Source organism: Lepisosteus oculatus, chromosome 11 (genome assembly GCF_040954835.1).
Source record: "Lepisosteus oculatus isolate fLepOcu1 chromosome 11, fLepOcu1.hap2, whole genome shotgun sequence".
Taxonomy (NCBI): Eukaryota; Metazoa; Chordata; class Actinopteri; order Semionotiformes; family Lepisosteidae; genus Lepisosteus; species Lepisosteus oculatus.
Window position 1 is genome coordinate 14,497,547 of NC_090706.1, and position 25,785 is coordinate 14,523,331.

The 25,785-nt window shown below is 57.7% G+C and overlaps 1 protein-coding gene across 2 annotated transcripts in view; it reads right to left on the reverse strand.

The window, feature by feature from the left end:
- Positions 1 to 2,517: 2,517 nt before the first annotated feature.
- The window catches only part of notch3 (notch receptor 3), a 54,153-nt gene continuing 30,885 nt past the window's right edge, over positions 2,518 to 25,785 (reverse strand). For both annotated transcript variants that reach the window (XM_069195746.1, XM_069195747.1), the window contains 26 exons: positions 25,547 to 25,732; positions 23,415 to 23,528; positions 21,887 to 22,000; positions 19,901 to 20,134; positions 19,410 to 19,520; positions 19,112 to 19,304; positions 18,568 to 18,713; positions 18,324 to 18,437; positions 17,840 to 17,959; positions 16,851 to 17,003; positions 16,514 to 16,742; positions 15,516 to 15,717; positions 14,977 to 15,130; positions 14,200 to 14,384; positions 13,612 to 13,744; positions 13,276 to 13,527; positions 12,115 to 12,679; positions 11,694 to 12,023; positions 10,642 to 10,790; positions 10,171 to 10,393; positions 9,727 to 9,817; positions 9,283 to 9,451; positions 8,875 to 9,179; positions 8,519 to 8,666; positions 8,094 to 8,191; positions 2,518 to 7,714 (listed from right to left, as the gene is read on the reverse strand). In XM_069195746.1, the coding sequence (XP_069051847.1) occupies positions 6,062 to 7,714; positions 8,094 to 8,191; positions 8,519 to 8,666; positions 8,875 to 9,179; positions 9,283 to 9,451; positions 9,727 to 9,817; positions 10,171 to 10,393; positions 10,642 to 10,790; positions 11,694 to 12,023; positions 12,115 to 12,679; positions 13,276 to 13,527; positions 13,612 to 13,744; positions 14,200 to 14,384; positions 14,977 to 15,130; positions 15,516 to 15,717; positions 16,514 to 16,742; positions 16,851 to 17,003; positions 17,840 to 17,959; positions 18,324 to 18,437; positions 18,568 to 18,713; positions 19,112 to 19,304; positions 19,410 to 19,520; positions 19,901 to 20,134; positions 21,887 to 22,000; positions 23,415 to 23,528; positions 25,547 to 25,732 (6,371 nt within the window). In that variant the 3' untranslated portion in view covers positions 2,518 to 6,061. The remainder of the gene's footprint in view (positions 7,715 to 8,093; positions 8,192 to 8,518; positions 8,667 to 8,874; positions 9,180 to 9,282; positions 9,452 to 9,726; positions 9,818 to 10,170; positions 10,394 to 10,641; positions 10,791 to 11,693; positions 12,024 to 12,114; positions 12,680 to 13,275; positions 13,528 to 13,611; positions 13,745 to 14,199; positions 14,385 to 14,976; positions 15,131 to 15,515; positions 15,718 to 16,513; positions 16,743 to 16,850; positions 17,004 to 17,839; positions 17,960 to 18,323; positions 18,438 to 18,567; positions 18,714 to 19,111; positions 19,305 to 19,409; positions 19,521 to 19,900; positions 20,135 to 21,886; positions 22,001 to 23,414; positions 23,529 to 25,546; positions 25,733 to 25,785) is intronic.

Consider the following 25,785-nt stretch of genomic DNA (forward strand, 5'->3'; position numbering starts at 1 on the left):
GTCAGGCTGCAGCATCTCACACTTTTCGGCGATGGAGATTAGCTAAAATTGTAGAGCGCTCGCTTAGCATGCGAGAGGTAGCGAGATCGATCCCTGCATCCTCTACGTGAGTGTTTATCCATCAGCTACATCACCCTGCAACTCTCACCTGGCAACCCACTGAAGTTGTGCTAGTTGCCAGTTCCTGGCCGGTAGACCGCCTGGGAAAGCTAAGGCTGCTGCTGGAAGAGGTGTTAGTGGGGCCAGCAGGGGGCGCTCACCCCGCGGTCTTTCTGAGGTCCTATAACCCAGTGTAGCGATGGTATACTATAAAGGCGCATGAGATGAGACGTAAAACAGAGATCCTGTGACTGTAATGGTCATTAAAAATCCCAGGGCGTTTCTTAAAATCCTCCCCACTGAGAGGTGGTGTGTGGTGAGCGTTCTGGCGCACTATGGCTGCCGTCGCATCATCCAGTTGGATGCTGCACATTGGTGGTGGTGGAGGGGAGTCCCCATTACCTTTAAAGCGCTTTGAGTGGAGTGTCCAGAAAAGCGCTATATAAGTGTAAGCTATTATTATTATTAAATATTATTATTAAAATGAGAGGGTTGTAACCCCGGTGTCGTGACCAGATTTCCCCCTGGCCTTTACCAGTCGTGCAATCTTAATAAATATTCCCGTTCATTACTCCTCCCCAGGTGGCGCACTTTGGCGGGCGTCGCATCATCCAGGTGGGGCTAAACATTGGTGGTGGAGGGGAGACCCCATTACTTGTAAAGTGCTTTGATTGGAGAGTCCAGAAAAGCGCAATGTAAATATAAGGATTATTTATTCCCTAAATCGCTCAGTACTACAGACTAGATTTACTGTCGGTGCCACTAGAGGGCACTAGGGCATAAATACTAGAGGGTTTCCGAGAAGCTGAAAAAAAGTCTAAACCGGAATTAAAAATCGTTTACTGTCGATTCGAAAGACTGCCCCACAGTGTTATTCCCTGCTTTTAAATAACAGCACCTGCGTGACAGGCTGCACTGTATGCGAAAAGACAAATTCCTAATACAAGAAATTGTATATGGCCAATAAAGTGAGCCCATCTTATTTTATCTTCATCCCCACAGCGCAACACCCAAAAAGCTACCTGAACAAACGCAGGGAGGAACTGGAGGTTAGATTGACGCCCACATAACCAATCAGAACAAGCGAAAATGATGAGCTCACCCAATAACAATGGGGCTGGGAAACTATTGACAGCCACATTCGCCAATAAAAAATACGGGGCGTGTCTATTGATGCCCGCTGGTAATGCGGCTGAGGTCACTTATGTTCAACTCGGTGATGTTCAAGGGGTCGTGACCCCATTACCCTTCCTCCTTTAAAATCCTTTCAAAATAAAGTAACTCCACATGTAAAATGACAGTAATAACTCAGGAACCTTTCGCAGTCTTGTATTGTTATTATTAGTTTTTCAAACCCCCAGACGTAAAACCAGCAGACTCAGGAAATCTTTCATTCCCACTGCAATTACACTCTTTAAAACACTACAAAGTAACTACTTTGTCTCTTGTTTCTTGTCTCCTGTAACACGTCTGTATTCTCTTCCCTTTTGATGGTGTGTATTTGTCATTGTGTTGTGTTTGACTGTGCTGCAAAACAAATTGCCCTAGGGGACAATAGAGCTTGAATTGAATTGGAAACAGCAGCACGGACTCCCAGGAGGGGTAAATGAATTACCTCCAAGTGGCTTTTAGCCAGTGTGTGTCTTACAAAGTCACTAGGTGGCGCCAGTGCTCAGTTTATTGCTTCACTGACCGTTCCTGCAGGGCTGGGCTTGGGCCCTCAGTACTCCTCTGTGTTTGATACCACAGTTCAATCAATTCAGGTTAATCGTGTGAGGCAGCAGGTTGGGTCTCTGCAAACACACAAGGAATCATGATGATTATTTATAATCATAATCATTATAATACGAGCGTATTACCTTCCATGCAATAACCATTAGTTTCATCCTCATATGCCGGTGGTGAGCAGAGCCTCACCTTGCAGGCACAGGGGAGCTGTGTGGGACTCTACCCTTTACACTTCTGCTACTACTCTTTTGCAGGTAGCCAACTGATCCCAGGACCGGCTCCAGCTGTTTCCTGAACGAAGCCAGGGTATCGGCTACAACGACCTGGCTGGGCACCTTGTTCCACACTCCCACCACCCTTTGTGCCTCCGATCTCCTCCAGCTGTTTCTTGAAAGAAGCCAGGTATCAGCTTCAACAACATGGCTGATTGTCCCACCAGTCTGTGTAAATAGGTGTCTCCGGTCGTCAGCTTTAAATGTGGTTTAATGGATCACACAGCCACTGGAAACCAGATGAGCCAGAGGGGCCAATTGACCTCTCAACTGTCACCATTTTGATGCTTTTGTGACAGTTTTCTGAAGGACATCACATCCTCCTTCAGTAAACATCAGGGCCGCCTGTTCTTCTTTACTTCAACAGTAAAAACCTCTTGAACAACAAAGACGGCAAGAAAAAACAAGCACTCAAGAATTCGTAGTTACCTACATTTTTTTATTAGAAGTAACTTATTTTACAAGTCATCTGTTGAATACAAACATTGTGAAAAAGTGTTTCTGTACAAAGTTTTTAATCTACTTTTAAACAAGTATAGGAATTAATAACAAAAATAAACTATAACTGCTCTAATAATACAAGACCAAGGAAACTGGCCGCTTCTTCAGTTCCCTGATAATGCTAATAAGAAATACATTTTCTTTTTTTACTTTTTAGTACATACTTTTTAAAACATAAAATTTTCTGAAGCAATCAGAACAACTTCAGATGGACATATTTACAAATAGAAGGAAAATGTCTGAAATGTACAAGTAGCTTTCTTTTTTATTCGCACGCGTGTGTGCACTCGGAAAGAAAGAGGGAAAACTGAGCCGGGACCACGGGGAACAGGGTCCCCGACATCGAGCGGGATTGGTTTTCCCGAGATCCCGGCACATTCACGGAGCGCAGGCAGGGACGACGGGAAAACGTGCTCTTTCAAGAGCCACCAAAGCCTGCCGCTGGGGCTCTCTACAGCTGGGCTCCGGTTAAAAATCTCATTTCAAAAACTCCAGGAAGTGGGAAAAGTGCATTCCGACCAAAACCAAAATGGACAGCCTCAGCCCTTAGCGTGCTGTGCCTGATCAACACAGTAGTTAGTAAAATGTCCATTTTAGGAAGTGTGGATGTATTGGAAAATCACTGCAGAGCCTCTCTGTGAACACGAACTCTCGATTTGCCTTCAGCTACAGAAGCAACGTGAGTGCAAAAGCCCTCAAACAACAGATGTTGGAAAGTCTGGAGGCTGAAAGATCTGATCCAGAGGTTTTATAAAACAGGCAGCTGTGGGACCTGCTGGCTCAGCAGTGGCGATCAACTCAATGGCAGTGAGATGCTTGGTTAATATCTATTTCTGATTTCATTCTGCAGCACCTGGGGTCCCGGTTTCCAGTGCAGCTCTCGGGGCATGTCTGTGTGTGTGTGTGTGACGCTTGCTTGGTCTTCACATTTCAAAGCTGCCCCTGGGGGTGTAGGGTGGGGGAGAGGGAAGGGTCGCTAGTTACGGGACTGTAGTAAAATAGAACCAAACAAGTTTTAATTTTGGGCCAAGCAGCTTGCTTTCAGTTAAGACCTTGCTGGTGTTCTCCATACCATTTATATATATATAATATATATATGTAGAATATACATGTGTAGGTGCATATTATATATACACACACAATCAGCTACTTTTAAACATGTGAACCAGAGAAGTGCTTCTCATCCTGAGAGGCACGATCACCAGCACAAACACTTCAGGGAAGGAAAGGAGGCCGCGCACATCTGGACAGCAGTCTGGAGCAGCGAGGTCCACTCTCGTCCGAGACGGCAGAGAGAGCAGACACCTGGCATGGCAGCTATAAAGGAATGTTTGTCTTCTTTCTTTTTCTTCTTCTTACAAAAAAAAACACACACACACAAAAAGGTCCTACTGAATACAGATCTATACAGAAAAACTATTTCAATTTAGTCTCCAGGTCCAATAATGTCCCGAGACATTTCCCCGAAACCCGGAACAAAGCCTTTCCATGTTTCGAATCAACCCCACAACCAACAGGTCCCATGAAGGACAGGAGAGCTCAGGAGGAGAAACACATGCACTGCTCATAGCCTTCCCAGGGGGCGGTGCTCCGCCCTCCCACGGTACCTTGTGATTGGCTGGGCAGGACGGTTCATTAAAAATGCCAAAGGAGAGGGGGGGGGGTGTGGCGGTACTGCATGGCAGCATCTGCTCCGCCCAGACTCAGACACCTCTGAGCCAGCCCTGCACTTGCATATGTAGAGCTACTACCGATACAGCGCGAGCGCCATACACCATTCCATAAACCGCCTCTGTACAGAGTGACATGGCCGTAGCAGCCTACACACAGCCCCCCTCGCGCCTCCCTGCCTCCTGTCACACCGGCCCTCTGACCCGCGTGTGTCCCATCACTGGTGTGGGGGGAGAACGAGGGACGCAGTTCTCGTCCAGGCAGTGGCCGTACTCTCTTACCGAGAGCCAGCAGCCCTGATTAACCAGCTCAGTTCTACACCCCAGCAGTCCGGGACTGCAGGAAACACCCCCCCCCCTTCTGTCAAAGTTGTGGAAGCGCTCAAGGCTGAGCCGGGATTTCCCAGGCGTGGAGCTGTGCGAGCGAAGAGGCCGGAGCCGGGACTGAGCGCGAGCCCTGCGGCGGGGCAGGAATGTAGCAGCTGTGGAAACGAGCTTCTTCAGCTATTGGTCCCCACGGAAGCAGCAGGAATCCACGGAGATCCCAGGAACCCGCACTCGTACAGCAGCATGCAAGTCAGGAAGGGCGCAGCTCAACGACAAGGGCAGTGACCAGCGGGCCGGCTGAAGCTACCGGTTTTCTTGGGGAGTTTTTTTGTTTTTGTTTTGGAGGCTCGTCCCCCTTTGGAAGGGGGCCAGGTCGGAGGTCGGAGCTCTCCGAGAGCGAGCCTGTCCGGCCGCGGGGAGTGGCGGCGGGTGTGGGTGCAGCCTCGGACCCGGGACGTCCCCGAGACGGCTAAACGGATGGCGGTATTTCGGGATGGGGGAAGTCGGCAGTGCCGGACTCGGCCTGCGTGCGTACTTCTGAAAAACACGTCCTTTAAGAACCTCAGCCCTCCAAACTCCTCAAGCCCCGCTATAAATATATCTCTATATGTACACTTTACGTCCTACGATCGGAATTATATTACTGACTTCAGCTTTATTCTCTTCAGTTCTCCAGGAAGTGCTCAGGGGTGGGGAACGCCCAGCCTGTCCCACAGGCAACAAGGAAAGGAGAAAGCAGGCAGCCGTTTGGAAAAAGTCTCCATAGGTGACTTTCGTGTGTGGGGCCATTACTGTTAAAGCCCAAACATTATTAGGGGGGACATGGGGCGCCCCACAGTGTCCTGTGTCCGAAGTCGAGATCCAATCCGCACGACACCTCTCCCTCTCCGAATGTACGGATTCGCTCACCCAGTCGAACCGTGCTTCAGCGGCGCAGGTGAGGGGAAAAGCACAGGGCGCCACAGCCGAGACCTCGGGTTCAAGACAACGAGAGCAGGAGCAGGCAGGAGAGAGGGGGGGCCAGGCCGGACAGGCCCAGCAGAACACAGACAATAAATAAAAAAAAAAGGCAAATGAAAGACTTCCTTCAAGAGTTCTCTTCCGGCTTGTGAAAGTTCATCTTCTTCTTTAGCAGGAGAACGTAACCCAGTCTTTGAAATTCAAGACTTTCTCCTTCATGTAATGGTCGCCCATCCCCGCGCGGTCCCAAGGGTCCGTCAGCGACACAGTGAGTCGTACTTCATTAAAGGTGCCCTCTCTGTCTTCTCCAGACAGCGCGCCTCTCGCTTCCCTCTCTCTCTCTCTCTCTCTCGACCCGCAGCCAGCACCGAAAATCAGCGAATCCGGACCCGGAGCCCCGCGGACGGGCTGGATGTGAAGGGAACAGGGACAGTCCGAGGCCCTGCAGAGAGAGGGATGGAGCGCTCCCTGCAGGGGGAGGCGAGAATCCGCCCGTGTTCCTCTTCACGCGAACACCTGCATCTTGCCCCCTTGCTCTTGGATGTGGGGGATCTGGGTCTGGGTGGTACCCACGATGGCCGGGCTCGGGGTGGACTCGGACCAGTCGGACACGGAGTGGGGGGACGGGCTGGACCAGGGCTCGGGGGACTCTGGGGAGGGGGTCAGGTAGGGGTGCTCGCTCTGGAGGTGGAGGTAATGCTTGGGGGTGGCGTCCAGGGCCGAGGTGTAGCTGTGCTGGGATGGGGGTGTAGGGTAGTCCTCCAGGGCCGGGTTGCCAGCACCGGAGGCCTGCGGTTGCGGCTGGGGTGCCGGAGGCTGCTGTTGCTGGGGCAGCGGTTGCTGGAGAGGCGGTTGCTGGGGCAGCGGTTGCTGGGGAGGTGGCTGCTGGGGAGGCGGTTGCTGGGGAGGCGGTTGCTGGGGAGGCGGCTGCTGGCTGAAGAAGGGGGCCTGGGGAGGACCAGGGGGAGCCTGCTGCTGGGGCTCGGGGGGAGTGGATGATCCCCCCATTCTGGCCAGGCTCTGCTGGGTGGCCAGGACTTGGCTGTGCAGCTGCTGTTGGGCAGTAAGCTGCTGGTTCTGCTGCTCGGCCACTGTTTGCATCTTGACCGGGCTGAGGCTCTGCTGTGGAGAAGACACTTGCTGTTGGTGCTGCTGCTGCTGTTGCTGCACCAGGGCCTGCGATCCGTGGAACATGCGCTGCTGGTGCTGCAGCAGGAGCCCGTGCTGCTGCTGCAGGATGGCCTGCTGGCTCTGAGCGTGCATGCCCGCCTGCGTGCTGATGGGGTGCACGAGGTTGATGACCTGCTGGCCGCACTGGGAGCTGGCGGGGAGGCGGGCGTGCCAGTCGAAGGGGATGCTGACGGGGCTCACCATGCCCAGGTTGAGGCCCAGCTGGCCGGAGTTGAGGACGTAGCTGGGGGGCCCGGGGTTGGCGTTGACCGAAGACATGGAGACGCGCCCCTGCATGGGGTTCATGGAGAGAAGGGCATTCTGGCTGGGGCCCTCCCCGATGTCACTGAGCTGCGCCAGGGAGACAGCAAAGGGCCCGTCCATGAGGCTGTGCACCAGAGGGGTGGACGGCACGGACATGGAGGAGGCTGGGTGGAACATGCCAGGGGAGGGCATGGTGGCGGGGGAGGCGGGGTTGGTCACGTAGCCGGCGTTGCTGGCCCCACCGCGGGGGGAGTCCAGCGAGTCGACGGGCGACAGGGTGACGGAGCTCTCCAGCAGGGCGCTCTGCATGTCCAGCGTCAGCTTCTTGCTCCTGGCCTTGGCCGAATCCTTCGCCAGGCCAGAGATGTGTTGCTGCTGTTGGCCGCCGCCCATCCCGGCTCCCTTGGCGCTGGGCCGCCTCGACTTCTTGCCCTGCGGGGTCTGCTTCAGGCCGGGGATGAAGGTCCCAGGGGGGCACATGAGCGGGGAAAGCGTGTGCCCCCCTGCCATGTGGTGCCCGGGCGCGGCGTGCCCCTGCGGGCTGCGCACGGTGTTGTACTCGTCCAGCAGCTGCACGATGTCGTGGTGCATCCTGTCCTGCGCGATGTCTCTGGGCAGCCGGTCCATGTGGTCGGTGATCTCCCGGTTGGCGAAGTGATCCAGCAGGATCTTGGCGGCTTCGCAGCTGCCCTCCCGCGCTGCCAGGAACAGGGGGGTCTCCTCCTGGAGTGGACAGGGAGAGGAGAAACTGAGTGAGCCCACCCTGGGGTCCCGTTTCACCCGTTAATTTAGCAGGACCCAGATGTCTTGGGCTTTTATATATACAATAACCAGAGTACGGTTTCTGTCATCTGTAAATGTCCTCCGAAAGAAAAAACTTCCAAGATAGAAAGCATTTGCCAAGCCGGAGCTTAAAAATACAGTAATATATTGGCAAACTCCAAAACACTTTCAAACATTTTAAGAATTGTGTATCATATTGGTTTAATATTGGCTGTCCAACACCCTGAACTGGGCCAGGATGTCTAATGTCTCATACTCTGAACTGGACCGTGTTGTGTAACACCCTGAACTGGGCCAGGGTGGGGCTGGGATGCGTCACCTTGAGGTCCTGCATGTCCTTGTTCGCTCCGTTCTTCAACAGCGCCACGGTGGCCTCCACATTGTTAACAGCTGCAGCCCAGTGCAGAGCGGACTTGCCTGCAACACAGACACACAGACACCCCTTCAATAACCAGAAGAGCACACAGACACCCCTTCAATAACCAGAAGAGCACACAGACACCCCTTCAATAACCAGCAGAGCACACAGACACACACAGATAGGCACAATCATGGTGCCACCAGGACAGGTTGAATGGCATCTGTTTGCCCCTCTGCATCAGCCTGGCCAAGCAGTGAAGAGCTCTGCAGTCACCACGAGCTGAAGTCATCACTCTGGGCCTGGAGAGACAGGCGATCGTCCCAGCGCTCCAGATCAACGTCCGGAGGAGCTACCGGCCCCGTACCGTGGCTGCCGCCACTCACCCAGCTCATCCACGGCGTTGACGTCCGCGTGGCAGGCGATCAGCTCCTCCACCATCCCCTCCACCGCCAGCCGCGCCGCCAGGATCAGGGCCGTCGAGCCGTCGTACATCCGGGCATCCAGGTCCGTGGCTCGGGTCCGGATCAGGATCTGAGGGCGGACAGAGAGAGAGCGAAGGGGGGAGTCCCATCAGTCCGTGGGAAGAGCACTGCCTCTAGAAATCGGTCACGCACAGGGCAACAGGAAGCCTGCAGGACCGAGTACAATCCGTAAGGAGGTTCATCAAGACAGGATGTGACCGGTTCCAATTGTGATGGATTTATTCCTCTTCTGAGCGCCCGGGGGGCGCGGGACTCACCTGGAAGACGCCCTGCGCGTCGGCGGCCACCGCGGCGTGCAGCGGCGTGCGGCCCGTGTTGTCCTGCGCGTTGGCGTCCGCGCCGGCGTCCAGCAGCCTCTTGGCGGCGTCGGCGCGGGCGTAGCGGGCGGCCAGGTGCAGCGCCGTCTCCCCGGTGCGGTCGGTCTGCGCGGCCAGGCTGGCGCCCTGGTAGATGAGGTCGGAGATGATGTTGGCCGACGACTCCTCGCCCTCCTCTTCCTCGGCCACGGCCGTCTCCAGGCCCCCGCCGCAGAAGGAGGCCAGCATGAGCGGGGTGAAGCCGTCTGCGCGGACAAAGGCGAGTTGCTCAGAAAAACGGGCTCTACCCTCTACCGGTGCTACCTGCCCTCACATCCACTGGCTGGTCAGGCGCAGGCTCAGCCCTACCTGGCCCTCGGACGTTGACGTCCATGCAGTCGCTGTCGAACTCTCCCTGAGGGGGCGTCAGGGCCATGGAGGGGGGCATGCGGATGTCTGCGGCAGCGAGGTGATGCTGCGTCCACTGGCGGCAGTCCACCGCGTCCTCACTGTCCGACAGGGCGTTGGGCTCCTCCACCTGGGACACAACGCACACACACACGGCAGTCAGACACTGCATTCAGGTGGCGTTGGACGGGAGGGTGAGACTCCAGGGGGCTGCAGGTTCAAGTCCTGCACGTTGCTGTACAAAGGGGTACTGGCTCTGATCACAGGGGGCTGAGGATTTAACTGCCAAGCACTACAGTGTCCCTGCTCGCCTCTTCTGGTGGAGAAGGGCCGCTGTGGAGAATACTCATTTGAATTTGCTGGGGTTCTGTCCAGTTTTTATAGCACGCCCATCCGCTCAGTTACCTTGAGCCTCTTGGCCTCTGGGCAGTCTGGGTCCAGCCACTGATCACTGTGGTCACCCAGGAGGCTCTCCTCCACCGTCTTGGGCATGTGTCTGCAAGGAAAGACGAAAACCAGCTTAGTCCAGCTGGCAACATCCCAGCAAGTGCCCCCCTCCCCCCCGAGGGAGACCTGGTCTCTTTGGTTCAGACTCCCAATGCACAGCTCCAAGATCCACGGCAGGTTTTACCAGCAGCAGAGCGTTGTGCCACACGTGCCACAGAACACCAGGAGGCACGACGCACTCTTTCACATCAACTGCCTTTGCAGTACTTCTCAAAATCAGCTATCAGACTGTACATCTTCCACGCCCGCTATCGTCTCACACGTGGTGACGTAGCCGGCTGCTGGTAAAAGCTGGAGCCGATCCGACAGCTCTGCCCTGCGGGGCTGGGGCTCTGTCCTTACTTCATGCCCAGCGCGTCCTGGCCCACGGGCTCCCGCCGGTTCTTGTTGCTGCTCGTCTCCTTCTTGAGGAAGAAGCCCTCGGGGAACCAGAGCGTGCTGTGCTCCCGCTTGCGCCTGGCGATCAGCATCCCCACCACCAGGATGACCAGGAGGAACAGCCCCGCCACGCCCACCAGGGGCAGGAGCTTACTCCATTCCACCTCGTTCTGAGGCACCTTCTTACCTGGAGAGGAAGACAGGGAGTCAGTACAATCCTACATTTTGTTTTAGTTAGGTTTCTCCCTTTCAATTTGCGGTCGTCCATGATAGGTTTTCTACTGAAACCTCCCAATGTGGAATGGCCGATTGCTAATCAGCTGCAGCCCTCCCCTCAGAGAGTGCATGCTCCCCTCTGCCACGCCCCCCTGGATGCACTGCGAGCTCCACAGCCCGTGATCCATTAGTCTCCCGGGCCGGGAGAGGGCTACTTACTCTGGACCTGCTTGATGGGGAAGGGGAACCGCAGCCTGTCCACAGTGTGCAAAGCCCCAAGGTAATCGGCCGCGATCTCCGCCGTCGGGAAGCAGTTGTCCGATCCCTCGGCGCACAGCCGGTTGTCGATCTCCAGTTCCACGATGGAGCTGCGTGACATGGAGCAGGAGAGAGGCGTACACCATGAGCTCAAACGCCTGGATTGTCATTAGGTCACGTGCTACTTTTCCTGGTGACGACCCCACCGAGAGCCGAGAGCCGATCCCGGAAGCCCAGGGAGGGACAGAGGGGCTCTGATTCGCTGGACAGGACACCAGTCCAACCCAGGATTGAGGACAGCTCGTCCCTGGGAGGTGGGAAGAAACCGGAGTTCTTGGCACCAGCCCATGGGGCTGGTGGGGGAACGAGCAAATTTCACACAGACAGGCAGAAATCGAACCCATGTCCCTGGAACGGTGAAGCAGCCGTGCCGAAAACTCCACCACTATGACGCCCCTGCAGTCTAACTCTAAAACCTATTATGACATTATCCTCTAACACGGATCGGATTCCAATCCTAATCGTATTAAAAACATCTGCTTATAGAACTAGCACAGCTTTATTCCGCCATTATTAAATCAGCTGGGTTCCTGCATCAGTCTCGTGTGGTATTATTCTGCACATTGTCATGTCAACAGTGTGCAACAGTGGTTAGCAACCTCACGGGAATAGAGCCATAGGTTCAATTAACCCCTGGTGGGTTAACTGGCTTTTGGCCCTGCTGCGAACATGTGTTTTTGAGTCTGTTTGTACCCTGCGATGGACTGGCATCCTATCCAGGGTGTACCCTGCCTAGTGCCCACTGCTTGCTGGGATAGGCTCTGGCTCCCCCCGTGACCCTGTACTGGGTAAAATGGTAAGATGATGGCTTGATCCCATCTTGATCGATGGATCTAAATACAAACAGAGGCGTTAGGGCAGTGTCATTCTAGGATTATGAAAGAAAGGGCCCCAGGACAAAGGGGTCCACGTCTGGGGAGCCCAGGCTCCCAGGAAGCGACGCGGAAGCTCACCCTATGACCTCGCGCTCCGTCCCCAGCTCCCGGCGCTGCCGGCGACTGCTCTGGCCGTAGTAGGGCTGGATCATGATGTTCCCGTCGTCGTCCAGCCGGAAGCGCAGCGCGGTGCGCAGGATGGTGCTGAGGTTCTGCAGGAAGCGGGTGCTGGTGCGCAGGAGCTCCTCGGGGGTGATGAGCACCACGATGACCAGCACGCCGTCCGCCAGGTTCTCGGGCACGCCGCCCGCGCAGTCCAGCCCGTCCCAGCCGCACTCCTCCGTGTTGCAGCCCTGGTCGCAGCGGCCGTCCGCGTAGTGGTCGACGCAGTACTTCTCGTAGATGGGGCTGGGGGAGACGGGGAGGGGTGAGTCCGGGAGGGGCTTCAGGAAGCACAGGAAGGAAGAGGACACCGGACTGAGGGCGGGCCGGCACTCACTTGCAGATCTTGTCCCTGGCCTTGCAGTCGAAGTTGTCGTAGAGGCACTCGGCGGTGTTGCACCTCTCGTCGCACTGGCTGTTGTTGAAGAGCCGCCAGCACTCGGGGTGCGGGCAGCGCCCCCAGGGGTTCACCGTCAGCGAGCAGTCGCCCCCGTCCCACTGGCAGGAGTGCAGGTTGCACTCGGCGTCGCACACGCCGTCGTCGGCCTTGCCCGCGCAGTCAGCCCGCGGGCAGGGGGGCTCGGCGGCGGGGGGCGCCGGCGCCAGCCTCCCCCCGCCCTCGCAGCGCTTGCCCTGCGTGCCGGGCGGGCAGGAGCACTGGAAGAAGGGGAAGGAGCTGACGTCTCTGCAGGACCCCCCCTGCAGGCAGGGCTTGGCGGCGCAGCCCGCCGGCTCCCGGCGCTGGCAGTCGGGCCCGGCGAAGCCCAGCGGGCAGTGGCAGCGCGGGCCCTGGGGCGTGGTCATGCACGTTCCGCCGTTGTGGCAGAACAGGTCCCGGCAGAAGGCCCCGTTCAGGCAGGGCTGGGAGCCACAGGTGCCCGACTCCCTCTGGCACTGTCGGCCTGCGGGGAAGAGCACAGAGCAGCTGACGTCAAGCACGGCCAGGATCTCAGCCACTGCTGGTACTGCCCACTCCTCCTTCACGTCCTCCTTGCTGGAGAGATCGGGCTCGGACAGAACCACACGGGACTCCTGTGCGGGACAGCAGGGGATCCCCATCCTGATCCCGGAGGCCCCAACACCTCAATTAACTAATTAAATAACCAAGTTGCCTGATATTTTTCTCGCTCCAAGGAATTTACTCTTACTTATGAAACATGCTGGTTAAAAGGCGACCGCCCACACGTTCCAGAGCCGAGCGCGGTCAAACGGCTTCAATTAATGGCATTATTGAGTCGCTTGTGGGTTCAATGGTGTAACGGAGCTCATCTCAGCTCGAACGAACACGTGCAGGCGTTCGGGACTCCAGGACCAGGACTGGGAAGCCCTGGGACAGCCAACACCTGCCTGCTCCAGGTAAGAAACGAGGAAAGGGCTATCCCAGGCGCGGGTACTGGGTCCGGGTGCACTATCCAGCGTCTTTATCGCAGCCAGTTACTGGGCGATCCAGAGCGGCAGCAGCACTGGAAACAGCAGAGGAGGAGGAAGAGGCTCTTACCGGTGAAGCCCGGCTTGCAGACGCACTGGTAGTCGTTGGGCAGCTGGATGCAGTCCAGGGTGTTGGCGGAGACGCAGGGGTTGGAGCGGCACTCGTTGATGTCGCCCTCGCAGCGCTCGCCCGTGTACCCGGGGGGGCAGCTGCAGCGGTAGCCCCCGACCCTGTCCACGCAGGTCCCGTTGTTCAGGCACTTCGGCCCCCAGCCGTCCGGAGCCGGAGCGCAGTCGTCCACGTTGATCTCGCATAGCACGCCTGCGGGAGGCCGGAAGACAGGGTGAGCCACGCCCTCGGGGCCTCTCCGCGGGCGGGGCGTCTCCGGAGAGCCGCGGTACTCACCCAGCGTGCCGGGGGGGCACGAGCAGATGTAGTGCCCAACCAGGTCGATGCAGGTGCCGCCGTTCTGGCAGGGACGAGACTGGCACTCGTCGATCTCCGACTCGCAGTTCACCCCCTCGTACCCTGGCAAACACTGGAGAGAGGGCACAACCGCAGACCAGGGTGAGACGCCAGCGCCAGGGCGGGAGAGGACATGCATTGAGGACGGAAATCGGGAGTCATGTCACACAGAGGGTTGTGGGAGGAGGGAGCAAACTCCCCAGCCGAAATCCAGGGATCCTTATAGATAACGCTGAATAGGACCCTCGGATCAATCACTCCCATCATCTGCAGCACTTCCTGTGTTTCTAATTTTATTTCATGCTGCAGTTTTTCCAGTTTTTCACTCCCAGGGCGTTAGCTTTCATCTCTGTGCTTTAAGCTGTTACCAGGGGGGCACGTCACTGAACTAAAGACATGGGCAGACTGACTACCAGCCGCGCCACAAAACCCTCTTAATTCTGAGTCTTTATAGAACAATAAACCATGCTCATGTATCTCTTCGTGTTTTTGAGTTTAGCTCTGTACATCTTCCTGAGAGAGGCTCACCTCGCAGGTGTAGCCGCCCAGGTAGCTCGTGCAGGTGGCGCCGCGGCGGCAGGGCCTGTCCAGGCAGAAGTCCACCTGGCTCTCGCAGTAGCTGCCGGTGTAGGCCTTGGGGCACTTGCAGTAGTGCGTGCTGCCCACGTTCACACAGTGGCCCTCGTTCTGGCACAGCTGGTCCGAGCTCAGGCCTGGGGAGGGCGGGAGAGAGGGGGGTGTAAAGACTCCACACTCTGGGAGAGACTAGCGCTCTGAAACACCCGAGCACAACAACACAGCTCTGGGGGCAAATCATAATCATAATCCTATAACTTATAAATACATTTTATTTATGGAAACACCTCTCCAAACCTAAGGATAAGGTACATAATGACAGAAAGCCAATCAAAATAAACAAAATAACACACAAGACAAGCTGTACCACAATCAGACATAGTCCCCAGTAAAAAGGTGAGCTTTGAGTTGTGAGTTTCAACCCAATCAGAGGATGTATCTCTCGGAGAGTCTGAGGAAGGGCATCCCACAGCACTGGAGCAGTGAGAGAAAAGGGCCGGCCACCAGCAGTCTGAGATTTACTCCCAGAGACACTGAGCAGGGGACCAGCCTCAACCGAGCCTACAGGAGGGGTGTGAACATGGAGATGTCTGATGGGGCCAGATTACTCAGAAACAAGAGCTCACACTGCATATGGGACTTCATACGCAACCAATGAGGAGATTCAAAGGCGTGCACAAGCGAGTCCTCGTTCCGGAGAGCGACACCGGCAGGGGAAGAGCTCCGTACCTCTCTGCTTGGCCGCGGCCTCGCAGGACACCCCCGGGATGTCGCAGTAGCGGCCCGACCAGCCGGCGGGACAGACGCAGCTGAGGCTGGAGTCCTGCTGCTGGCAGCGGCCCCCGTTCTTGCACGGAGACGAGCGGCACAAGTCCACAGCGACCTGCGGGGACACCGGACACACGCGGCGAGGGTGAGGTGCTGTACCGGGACTCACTGCCCTGGAGTCTGGCACCAAGGCGGGGACTGGTCCTCCTTTCCACTCTATTCTACTCCATTCCACAATTTCCAGCCAACCAGAAGCATATTCACATAATTGACACTTAATTCCCTAATTAGGTTTAACTGTTTATTTGGATCATGCAAGGAGTCATGCAATTTCTTTTTGGGGATTTAATTTAATTGCTCTTTGATTTGAATTACTTTAACTTGGCCGTTAAAAGCTGGATAACGGGGCCGTGCTTCTTAACGTTCATTAAGGGAACAAACGCTTGCAAGTTAGCCGGAGCGAAAGAGCGGAAGGTGTGGGGTTTCGGGGTCTCTCTGACCTGGCAGCGAGCGCCGGTGTACCCCCGTGGGCAGATGCAGCGGTAGGACCCCAGGCCGTCCACGCAGGTGCCCGCGTTCAGGCAGGGCCGCGAGTCGCACTCGTTCAGCTCGTGCTGGCAGTTGGAGCCGGTGAAGCCGGGCAGGCAGGTGCAGGAGTAGCTGTTGATCCGGTCGATGCAGGTGCCCCCGTTAAAGCAGGAGCTGAGGGAACAGCACAAAAGCAGGACGTCCATTAGCTGCACCGCAGACAGACGGAGAGCCTCCCTGGGGCCGAGGACCACTTTCAACAGCTTCACGAACATAACACCGCAGGCAACAGCCATCAGAAATTCAACACGTCGTCATAGGACAGGCCAAGGTGAAAGAGCACGTCTCCAACTCCGTTTTAAAAGTCGCCCATGGTGTCGCATCATTCCATAGCCGGGACGCAAAGCAGCTGGGAGCAAGAGGCACCCAGGGATCGCTGCGGACTTCCTCGGACACGTAGGAAGAGCACAGCTGCAGTCTGCTGCTGAGCCACTGAATCCAAGACTTAGAATTCTAGTCTGGGTCTGGACTAGTAGAATGCTAGAACTAGAATTTTAGAGTTTGATCATGGACTAGTAGAATCCTAGAACTAGAATTTTAGAGTTTGATCATGGACTAGTAGAATCCTAGAACTAGAATTTCAGAGTCTGATCATGGACACGTAGAATCCTAGAACTAGAATTTCAGAGTCTGATCATGGACACGTAGAATCCTAGAACTAGAATTTCAGAGTTTGATCATGGACTAGTAGAATCCTAGAACTAAAGTATTAAAAATGACTCTGAACTTCACTGGCAGCCAATGCAATGGCACCAAGAGTGGAGCAGTGAGCTCAGTGCTCTGCAGTCTTGAAGCCAGCGGGCACCCCTCGGGCGTCTAGCCGTGATCCTGGAGAGTCCAGGGGGTCTTCTGATGTTCCCGCCAGCTGAGCCCAAGGAACGTGTCTCACGCAACAGACCCGGCCGCTCACCTCTCCGTGCAGTCGGGGACGTTGGTCTCGCAGTGGATGCCAGTGAAGCCCGGCCTGCAGCTGCAGGTGTAGCTGTTGACGTAGTCGGTGCAGGTGCCCCCGTTGCGGCAGGGGCTGCTCTGGCACTCGTTGACCTCGGCCTGGCAGCGGGGGCCGGTGAAGCCCGCCATGCAGCTGCAGCGGAAGGAGTTCACCCCGTCCGTGCAAGAGCCGCCGTTCAGGCAGGGGTCTGCGGGGGGGAGGGGCAGGGAGGAGAGGCGTTAACTCTTCCGCTCTGCTCTCCGGCCGCGCGATCCCAGGCCCGGCGGGCGGAGAGGCGCGAGCGGGCGGCACTCACTGGGCGCGCAGTTGTCCACGTCGGTCTCGCAGTTGGCGCCGGTGAAGCCCGGCCGGCAGGAGCACAGGTACCCTCCCTGGGTGTCGGAGCAGGTGCCCCAGTTCCTGCAGGGGCTGGACGCGCACTCGTTGACGTCGATGTTGCAGCGCTCGCCTGCGACAGCAGGGGGGGACAGCGAGCGGAGAGGGAAGAGGAAGGAGAGAGGGTCAGAGAGGAGCGCGGGGACGCCGCCGGAGCACCGGAGTGAACGTGCAGTGGCTGCGGATCAGACGCCCGCAGCGGGGACACACGGCCCGGCATGCACACGAAAAACCGCGGTAAAACCACAGAACTACCGTGTTCCGCAACGACTTGTTGAAAGAGAGGGGCCGAGAGACCCCGCTGAAACGAGCGAGCGCGGCACGGAGGAAGGGAGCGAGGGAGACGCGGTACAGCCAGAATCCTGACCAGGTCTAGTGCTAGTGTTCACATTACTCCTATCCTGGAGTCCTTGCACTGGCTTCCGGCCAAATTCCGTGTAGACTTCAAAATCCCCATGCTCACCTATAAGGTTCTGCATGGCTTGGCACCTCAGTACCTGTCTGAACTATTATCGCCCTACTCCCCACCTCGCAACCTCCCCTCTTCAAATTCTGCCCTCCTTACTGCCCCCCAAGCCCGTCTACATTGTATGGGTCACAGGGCCTTCTCCTGCTATGCCCCCAAGCTCTGGAACTCTCTGCCCAAGGATATCGGAGAGTCACCTTCTCTAAACTCCTTCAAATCCAGACTCAAAACCCTCTTCTTCAGAAAAGCCTTTACTTAACCGGTTCCATTCTTCACCCCTCTGCTTTTTTTAGAACCACCATCCACGGTCTCTTCTATATATTGTAATTGTGTTTTATCTTGTGTATTCCTCTTATTTATTGTTGTTGTCATCCTGTAAAGCGCTCTGAGAAGCCACCTTTAAAGGCGCTATATAAAATAAAGTTTATTATTATTATTTTTACCTTCCCAGCCCGGCTGGCAGGCGCAGGAGAAGCTGCGGTAGTCGGCGCTGTGTTTGCACACCCCTCTGTTCTCGCACGGGTTGGGCGAGCAGGGCGTCAGCACCTCCGCACAGGTGCGTCCTGCGGACAGAGAGCAGCGGTCAGCCGGCACAGGCAGCGAGGGAGCCTCACCCACACTCCAGCTCCGAGCTCCGAGCTCCAGCCCGAGATTCCAACAGCCTTGCGGATCTTTTCGGATCCAGAAACCCTGCTTCTGGACGGTTTTCCCAACGTGAAAGTGACGTCGCTCGAGCCCCGACCCCTCCCCTCTGCCGCTGCCGCTGATCCCGAATTTCTCCTGTCCCGCCCCATGATGCAATCTGAGCCAGTGAGGCAGCCGCCCTCTCAGAGACATGCCTCATATCCGTGAATCTCATCTCATGGATCGACCATCCAGGACGCAGGGCGCAGGCGTTCCTGCCAGGGGTGCCAGCGGGAGGCTCACCTGTGTAGGGCAGCTCGCACAGGCAGGTGAACATGCCCACGCCGTCCACGCAGGTGCCCTGGTTCAGACAGGGGCCGGAGGCGCAGTCGTTGATGTTGGTCTGACACAGCGTACCTGCGGGCAAACACCGGCACGTGGGCTCAGCCAGTGGCTCGGAAAGGCTCTCTTGCATCCGCCCCAGCCCCCCCAACCCCACCCGCCTCCTCCTCGTCCGCCCGCCCGCCCTCCTCCTCCTCTTCCTCACCTCGAAACCCGTCCCGGCACCTGCAGCTGAAGCCGTTGACCAGGTCGATGCAGCTGGCGCCGTTCTGGCAGGGGTTCGACTGGCACTCGTTCCGGTCCAGGTCGCAGTTCTTGCCCACCCAGCCCGGCTCGCAGTCGCACCTGTACCTGCGTGGGGGGGACACGGAGCAGGGAGAGGCGGGGTCACGGGACAGCCGGTGTCGGGGGGGACCAGCCACGCAGCCCCAGACCTCGCTGGCCTGACCCGCGGGGACACACGGAGATTGGGAACGAGACGCACTCAGGCCTACAAAGCGGGGGGAGAGGGTTTCGTCTTTCTGGGAAGGAACGCGTCTCCGGACCACCCAGCCAGGCCGCTGCAGCCGAGCGGGATCCCGGTGAGCTTGTGGGATCGGGGTGAGCCGAGCTGGCTGGTTTGTGGTCCAGCTGAGACCTCGCTTCATGAAGGAACCGACGGCTGATTTCACGAGGAAGTTCCCACACTCGGGGGGCCCCCTGCATCTGCAAGCCCCCCCCCGGCCCGGGCTTGGGCTGGGGCTCCTTACCCGTTGACGTCGTCCCGGCACGTCCCGCGGACACAGGGGCTGCTGCTGCACTCGTCCACCTCCGAGTAACACAGCAGGTCGTGGAAGCCCTCTGGACACAGGCACCGGAAGCCGTTCTCCTCGTCCACGCACGTGCCCCCGTTGCGGCACGGGTTCGAGGCGCACTCGTCGATCTCCACGTTGCACAGCGGACCTGCAGAGGGAGGTGACCACGGAGAGAAGGGGGGGGGTGAGAGGTCTTGGGCGGCAGGGGTCGCCAGGGATGGGAGAGGAACACAGCAGATGGGTTTCTCCTCACCTGTGAACCCCGGCTTGCAGACGCAGTCGTAGCGGTTGATCCGGTCCACACAGATGCCGTAGTCGCAGGGGTTGCTGGCGCAGTCATCGTAATTGATCTCGCAGTTCGGGCCTGGAGAGGACAGCAGCGCGTCAGTCCCACGGGGCGGGGCAGCAGTCCCACACTTCGCATCACCACGAGAAACGGGGGCTCCGTGGAGAGGCGAGGGCAAAGGGGTGAGGGCAGGCAGGCAGGCAGCAGAGGGGTGAGGGCAGGCAGGCAGCAGAGGGGCAGAGGGGTGAGGGCAGGCAGGCAGCAGAGGGGCAGAGGGGCAAAGGGGCAAAGGGGTGAGGGCAGGCAGGCAGGCAGCAGAGAGGTGAGGGCAGGCAGGCAGCAGAGGGGCAGAGAGGCAAAGGGGTGAGGGCAGGCAGGCAGCAGAGAGGTGAGGGCAGGCAGGCAGCAGAGGGGCAGAGAGGAGAGGGCAGCCAGGAAGGCGGGCTGTGTGCACTCACCGGACGTGCCAGGCTGGCAGTGGCACAGGTACCCGTTCACCACGTCCACGCACTTGCCCCCGTGCTGGCAGGGGCTGCTGTGGCACTCGTTGACCTGGTTCTCGCAGCGGTATCCCACGTAGCCCGGCTCGCACAGGCAGGTGTAGCTGGCGATGCCGTCCACGCAGGTGCCGTGGTGGCAGGGGTCCGGCCTGCAGTCGTCCACGTTGACGTCGCACAGGGTGCCCTTGAAGCCTGGGGGGTACAGGAGGCGGGGGAGTCAGTACAGCAGCCGTGCCGAAGAGTCTCTCCCAGTTCCGGCACCAAAGGACCGCACACACAGTCCTTTCGAGCTTCCACGTTCGTCTCGCGAGCCGCCAGGAAGCGAGGGGAATCCGAACGGAAAGGGGGGCCGGAGACACTTCCTGGCCACAGGACCGCGGGGGATCTGCGACACGGACGCTGGCCCAGATGAGCGAACAGACCCCGGCTGAGGTAAGCGAGCGCCGTCATCCCGTACATCGAAGGGGACGGCACAAAGGGGGGCTCTGGGCTGACAAAGCCGGCCTGAGTAACGGTATTCATTCCTGCTGGAGCCCATGGCGTGAGACGGGCGCTATCAAGTGAGACCCCCGCGAAACCCCCCCCACACCCAATCAGAACCTCCTGGGGTCCCAAGTTAAGGGGGGTGGGGGGTCCTTGGTGTTAAAAGAGCAGGGCCCCCCACCCCCCTCGGAAGATATTCTACAAGCTGCGACCACAATGCCCCTGGCCTGTCCAATAGGCGAGCGAGCTGGAGGTGTCCCAGCTCTCTGAATACTAAGCAGGGCCCTGGACACACAATACTGCTTTATCTCCGCAGCTCGAGAGCCTGCTGCCGCCGCGCTGGCTGCCCTCTCCATTAAAAAGGGGGTTTCCTTTAAAAAGAAGGCACCCATTTCTCCCTGGGTGCTGCACATAGGAGCTATTCCACTCCCCCAACCCTCCCCCTGAACAAATCTCAACTACTACCTCCTGGCTTAACAGGAAAACAGCCAGCATGCTGCTTCACAACCCCCCTCCCCCCATCGCCCGAGGACGGAAACGCAGCGTGGCCCCAGCAGGGCAGTGTCTAGCGCCGCTCTTGTGGGCAGCGGCGCTCTGGGGGTTCGGCTGCCGTTTGCCTCGAGCCCAGCAGTCGGCGGAGTGAGCTTTGCGGGAGGAATAAAGAGACAAGCTGGGCAGATCTGTTGGCCTGGGAGAAGAAGAAGGGTTTCGGAGTCTGTCACTGTCGAGGAGCTTCGTGCAGAGGCGGCCCCTGGCCTGCAGGGGGCAGCAGAGGCCTCGGTAACGATCTCCACGGTGAGAAGTTCTGTGTGGCGCGCAGTGCTGGCACGTCTAGCTTTTCGATTTTTTTTGCAGTGCTCTTTGTGACTCCCGGCCCCTTTTTAATGATTTATTCACAAAGTGAATCACAACTTATTGTTTAATGGTTTATTCACAAAATAAACTCTCTAATATTACTTCCTGTACAAATGTCCATCGTGTTAGATTCCTCCACTTACAAATGTTAATTATATTAGATTAAAAAATAATAATAATTCTAATTAGATTTCCATTAGAATCCATAATGCTGAACAAAAGTGGTGTGATTTTCATTCCTGTTCAATAATGCCTTGAAAAATAAACTCTTAAGCTTATTGTGACTTTCCTGAGACTCTTCTCTGATCGGACACAGGAGCAGATTTTTTCCCAGTCTGTGAGGATAAAACCACGATGAAGTGGACAAACTTTACATGTTTTGTTTTCTGGGGGAACGGAGAAGCCTGAGTGCAGTGCTGCTGGCTGCCCCCTGGCTCCCAGATCCCCCGCCCTGCACCCCAGGTGACACTCTCGGACAGGGGAGCCCCCCAGATGTGGCACCCGGCCTCTCCTGCTCTGGCCTGCCCACAGCTGGCACAGCGCGGCTCCCGGCAGCTGGAGCCCGGCCCAACACAGCGCCCGCGGGTCCCCCCACCCCAGGCTCACCTTCGGTGCAGCGACACTCGTAGCCGTTCGGCCGGTCGATGCACTTGGCGCCGTTCTGGCAGGGCGTGCTGGCGCACTCGTCGATGTCGATCTGGCACGTCGACCCCGTGAACCCTGGGCGCGGAGCGAGAAACGAGACGCAGACGATTAAATGAGAGAAAGGGAAAGGGATCACAGACCAGAGACGGGGGTGCTGTCCCCCTGGGGGGGTGTACAGTGGAATAGTGGGATATTGCGATACTGAATGAATTGAACGATACCAAAACCAGCACTTCCATCGTTTATCCTGGAATAAGATTTGATATCACGGTGCAGACTGAAAGTACAGCACATGGAACACCTTATCTTGGGCTCCTCGGCTGCAACGCCTATTTTTCATTCCCCTAATTGATGCAGAACTCAGTGACTTCCCAGCGGTCCTGGACGGGCGAGTATCACTCTCGGAGCAGCGGAGTTCAGTCGCTGGGGGGCGCTCTCTCAATTTGAAACGGCTGCACTGACTGACCCGTCCGGGTCTTCCCACTACCACCCCTGCTTCGGCAAGCTCTTAAAAGAGCACAGGGGTGGCCAAACGTGACTGACGCCCGGAATATTCCGCTCCCTCCTCGCTGAAAGTGCGGACCGCCAGGAGCCGGGCACGGGAGCAGCGCCGGGCAGGGACTTCGGGCGGCCGAGAGGCCTCGGCGAGCGAAGGGCGAGACCAGCGGGGTCGGAGAGGGGATGGCTAATGTATGGAGACGGCAAGCTGATTGACAATAGATTTGTCCTCCAATTTTTTTTCCACCCTTTTTCCAAGTCGTTGTCGGCTCCCTTCTGTCCCCCCCGCCCCCCTCGCCCCTCCTTCCCTGCCCAAAAAAAAAAGTCTGCAGTCTCAATAGCTGTACGCGGAGCAGGGGGCTGTGGTGTGTCTGCCCCAGATGTAAATTGGGAGCTGGAAAAGAATCTCATTAAGAGACTGCTGTTTTCTGTGGCTCCTGTGCACTGCGCGGTGGAGAGAGGCCGGTGGACTGGGAAGGGGGGGGGAGGTGGAGAGGCTGGTGAGGACACAATGGGGTCTTTGTGCAGGCAGGGAGATAGACGGCCTTGAGGCCCTGCCTGTCAGCGCTGCTCCACCAGGGACAGCCTTCAAAGGACCCCAGAGAGGGCTGCTGCACCCTGACCCCCTTCTAACCCCTGGGAAAGCGACACCGGGGCTGAGAGGGAGATGGGGGGCGGCCCAGCTCGCGCTGGAGGTGCCATGCACTCCTGCCCCGCCACGGGTACGAGGGCATCCGGCAGCACTCTGAGCCGCACGCAGCCCACTGCTGCCCTTCCAAGATCTAATCGTCTTCGCAAGAAGCCAGTCGCATCCAAGGCTGAAATCCCAAAACCATCAAGCAGCTCCCCACTCGCCGAGAAGCACAATCGCTCAACCTGCCTCCTGCCAGCGGGGAGGCTCGTCTGCTCGTCTGCGGCCCAGAGGAAATCGGATGGAGAGGGGCTGCAGGGGAAGCAGGACAGCGGAGAGGGAGCAGCAGGCGCCGTTTACCTGGCAGGCAGGTGCAGTTGAAGCCGTTGACCATGTCCTTGCACAGCCCGTCGTTAACGCAGGGGTTGCTCTCGCACTCGTCGATGTCCACCTCGCAGTACGTCCCCGTGTAGCCTGTGTGTGTGTGGAGGAGGGCACAGACACATCCAGTTGGCACCTGGTGCTCTCTCTCCCCCCAGCCTGTCCCCCCACCCGCCCCTGCTACTAGCGGGCTCGACGCAACACCAGGCACAAAACAGAGCAGGCTCAAACACACAGCCCGCTGGCACCCAGCACACTCCACAACACCAGGCACAAAACAGAGCAGGCTCAAACACACAGCCCGCTGGCACCCAGCACACTCCACAACACCAGGCACAAAACAGAGCAGGCTCAAACACACAGCCCGCTGGCACCCAGCACACTCCACAACACCAGGCACAAAACAGAGCAGGCTCAAACACACAGCCCGCTGGCACCCAGCACACTCCACAACACCAGGCACAAAACAGAGCAGGCTCAAACACACAGCCCGCTGGCACCCAGCACACTCCACAACACCAGGCACAGAACAGAGCAGGCTCAAACACGTAGCCCTCTGGCATCCAGCACACCACACAACACCAAGCACAAAACAGAGCAGGCTCAAACACACATCCCGCTGGCACCCAGCACACTCCACAACACCATTCCCAAATCCCCTCACTCAAAAAGCAACACAGCACCAAGCACAAAATGGATGACGTGAGGTGAAACGGACAGAGCTCTTTGTAACTCGAAGAGCTTTGGCTCAAATCCTGTTTGGGACATAACCCAGCTTTCCTGTGGGGAGGGGCAGTGGTTACAGTTCTGGACTCTGGCCCAGGGGGTTGTGGGTTCAGATCCTAGCTGGCACACTGCTGTGCTACCCTTGAGCAAGGTTCCTCACTCAGAATTACTCCCATACGCATGCTGTATAGATGCGTGCTCCCTCTGCAACGAGAAGCTTTGTTCAACTGCCTTAGCTGGTGACAGTAAAGGACTGTAAAATAGGAGGAGCCCCTGCTTCATGTTCAGTCACTTCTTTTTCATCACAGACCTCTCCAATGCACGAGGCTAACCTCAGCATGATTCACGCAGAGACCACCAGGCAAACGAGCTGTGGCGGGCTTGCATGTAGGGGGGTGCTCATTGAGGGGGCTTCTAAGTACAGCAGAACCAGGCGAGGGGTTTGAGGGATACCCCCGACAACCCTCTGTCCCGGATCTTCACCAGAGCCTCTCGGATCAGGCCAGCTGGCACTGCACGGGCCTTGGCAGGTCCGGAACAGGGCCTGGGTTCAGAAATTCAGCACAGTGTCGAACGGCCAGGGCACAGGCTATAAAAGGGGGGTTTTCAGAGGGCAGGCGGCGTCTGCACCTTCAGCCTGGGGTCTGGTAAAAGCCGAAATTAATGATGGGAATGGACGAGCGCTCTATATGGGGCACAGTGATAAACACAGAGAGCTCCCATTGTGCTGTGCTCTATTCCCACTACTTCAAACCCCATTAGCATTCCACGCACACTGCCTCTCAATCGAGAGAGAGCAGGTCTGCAGGCCTATAGACCCCAGACACACAGTTTCTCCCAGACCCCTCCCCCCAGCCCAACGTATAGGGCTCTCAATGAAAGCTTTGAGTCGGGGCTCCCTGCCGACGGCACCGCAGCCATTGTCCGCTGTCCAAGAGTCCTCCCTCCCGCACCCCTGCGCTGTACCCACTCCGGCAGAACAAATGCGCTGCTTTCTAAAACGCTCCCAGAGGTGCGCAAACGAGCACCAGGCTCCGCGGTTGCTCGCCGTAACGCTGCACATCTGGCGTGAGAAGTGCTCTTGACGTCTGCTGCAGTCACAGAGCGCACGGCGGCAGGAAGAGGTGCAGATCGCACCGACGGCACTAACCCAGCTCCTCCCCTGCTCCTGGGCTGCGTCTCCGGGCGTGAAAGCTCTGGGACGGGCAGAGAGGCTTGGGACTCGGCTGAATCGGTCCGAGTCCACTGCCGAACCTTTCGATTGCTGAATTGCCCCGACCTGCGCAGCCGGGTCTGACGTCTGTCCACGCCGATCTACCCAACACGGGGTAGTGGAAACCCCGGAGCGGCCCGCGCTGCTACGGAACAGGATCCGCGCGTCTCACCTTGCATGCAGATGCAGCTGAACTCCCCGATGCGGTCCAGGCAGGTGGCGTCGTTCTGGCAGGGCATGGACAGGCACTCGTTGATGTCGATCTCGCAGCGCGGGCCGGTGTAGCCGTTCCCACACTGGCACTGGAAGGAGCCCACCGTGTTCACGCACTTGCCGAAGTGCTCGCAGGGGTTGGCGCCTGGAAGAAAAACCGCGGGAAGAGCTCAGGACCCGACCGCCCCTCCTCCGCGG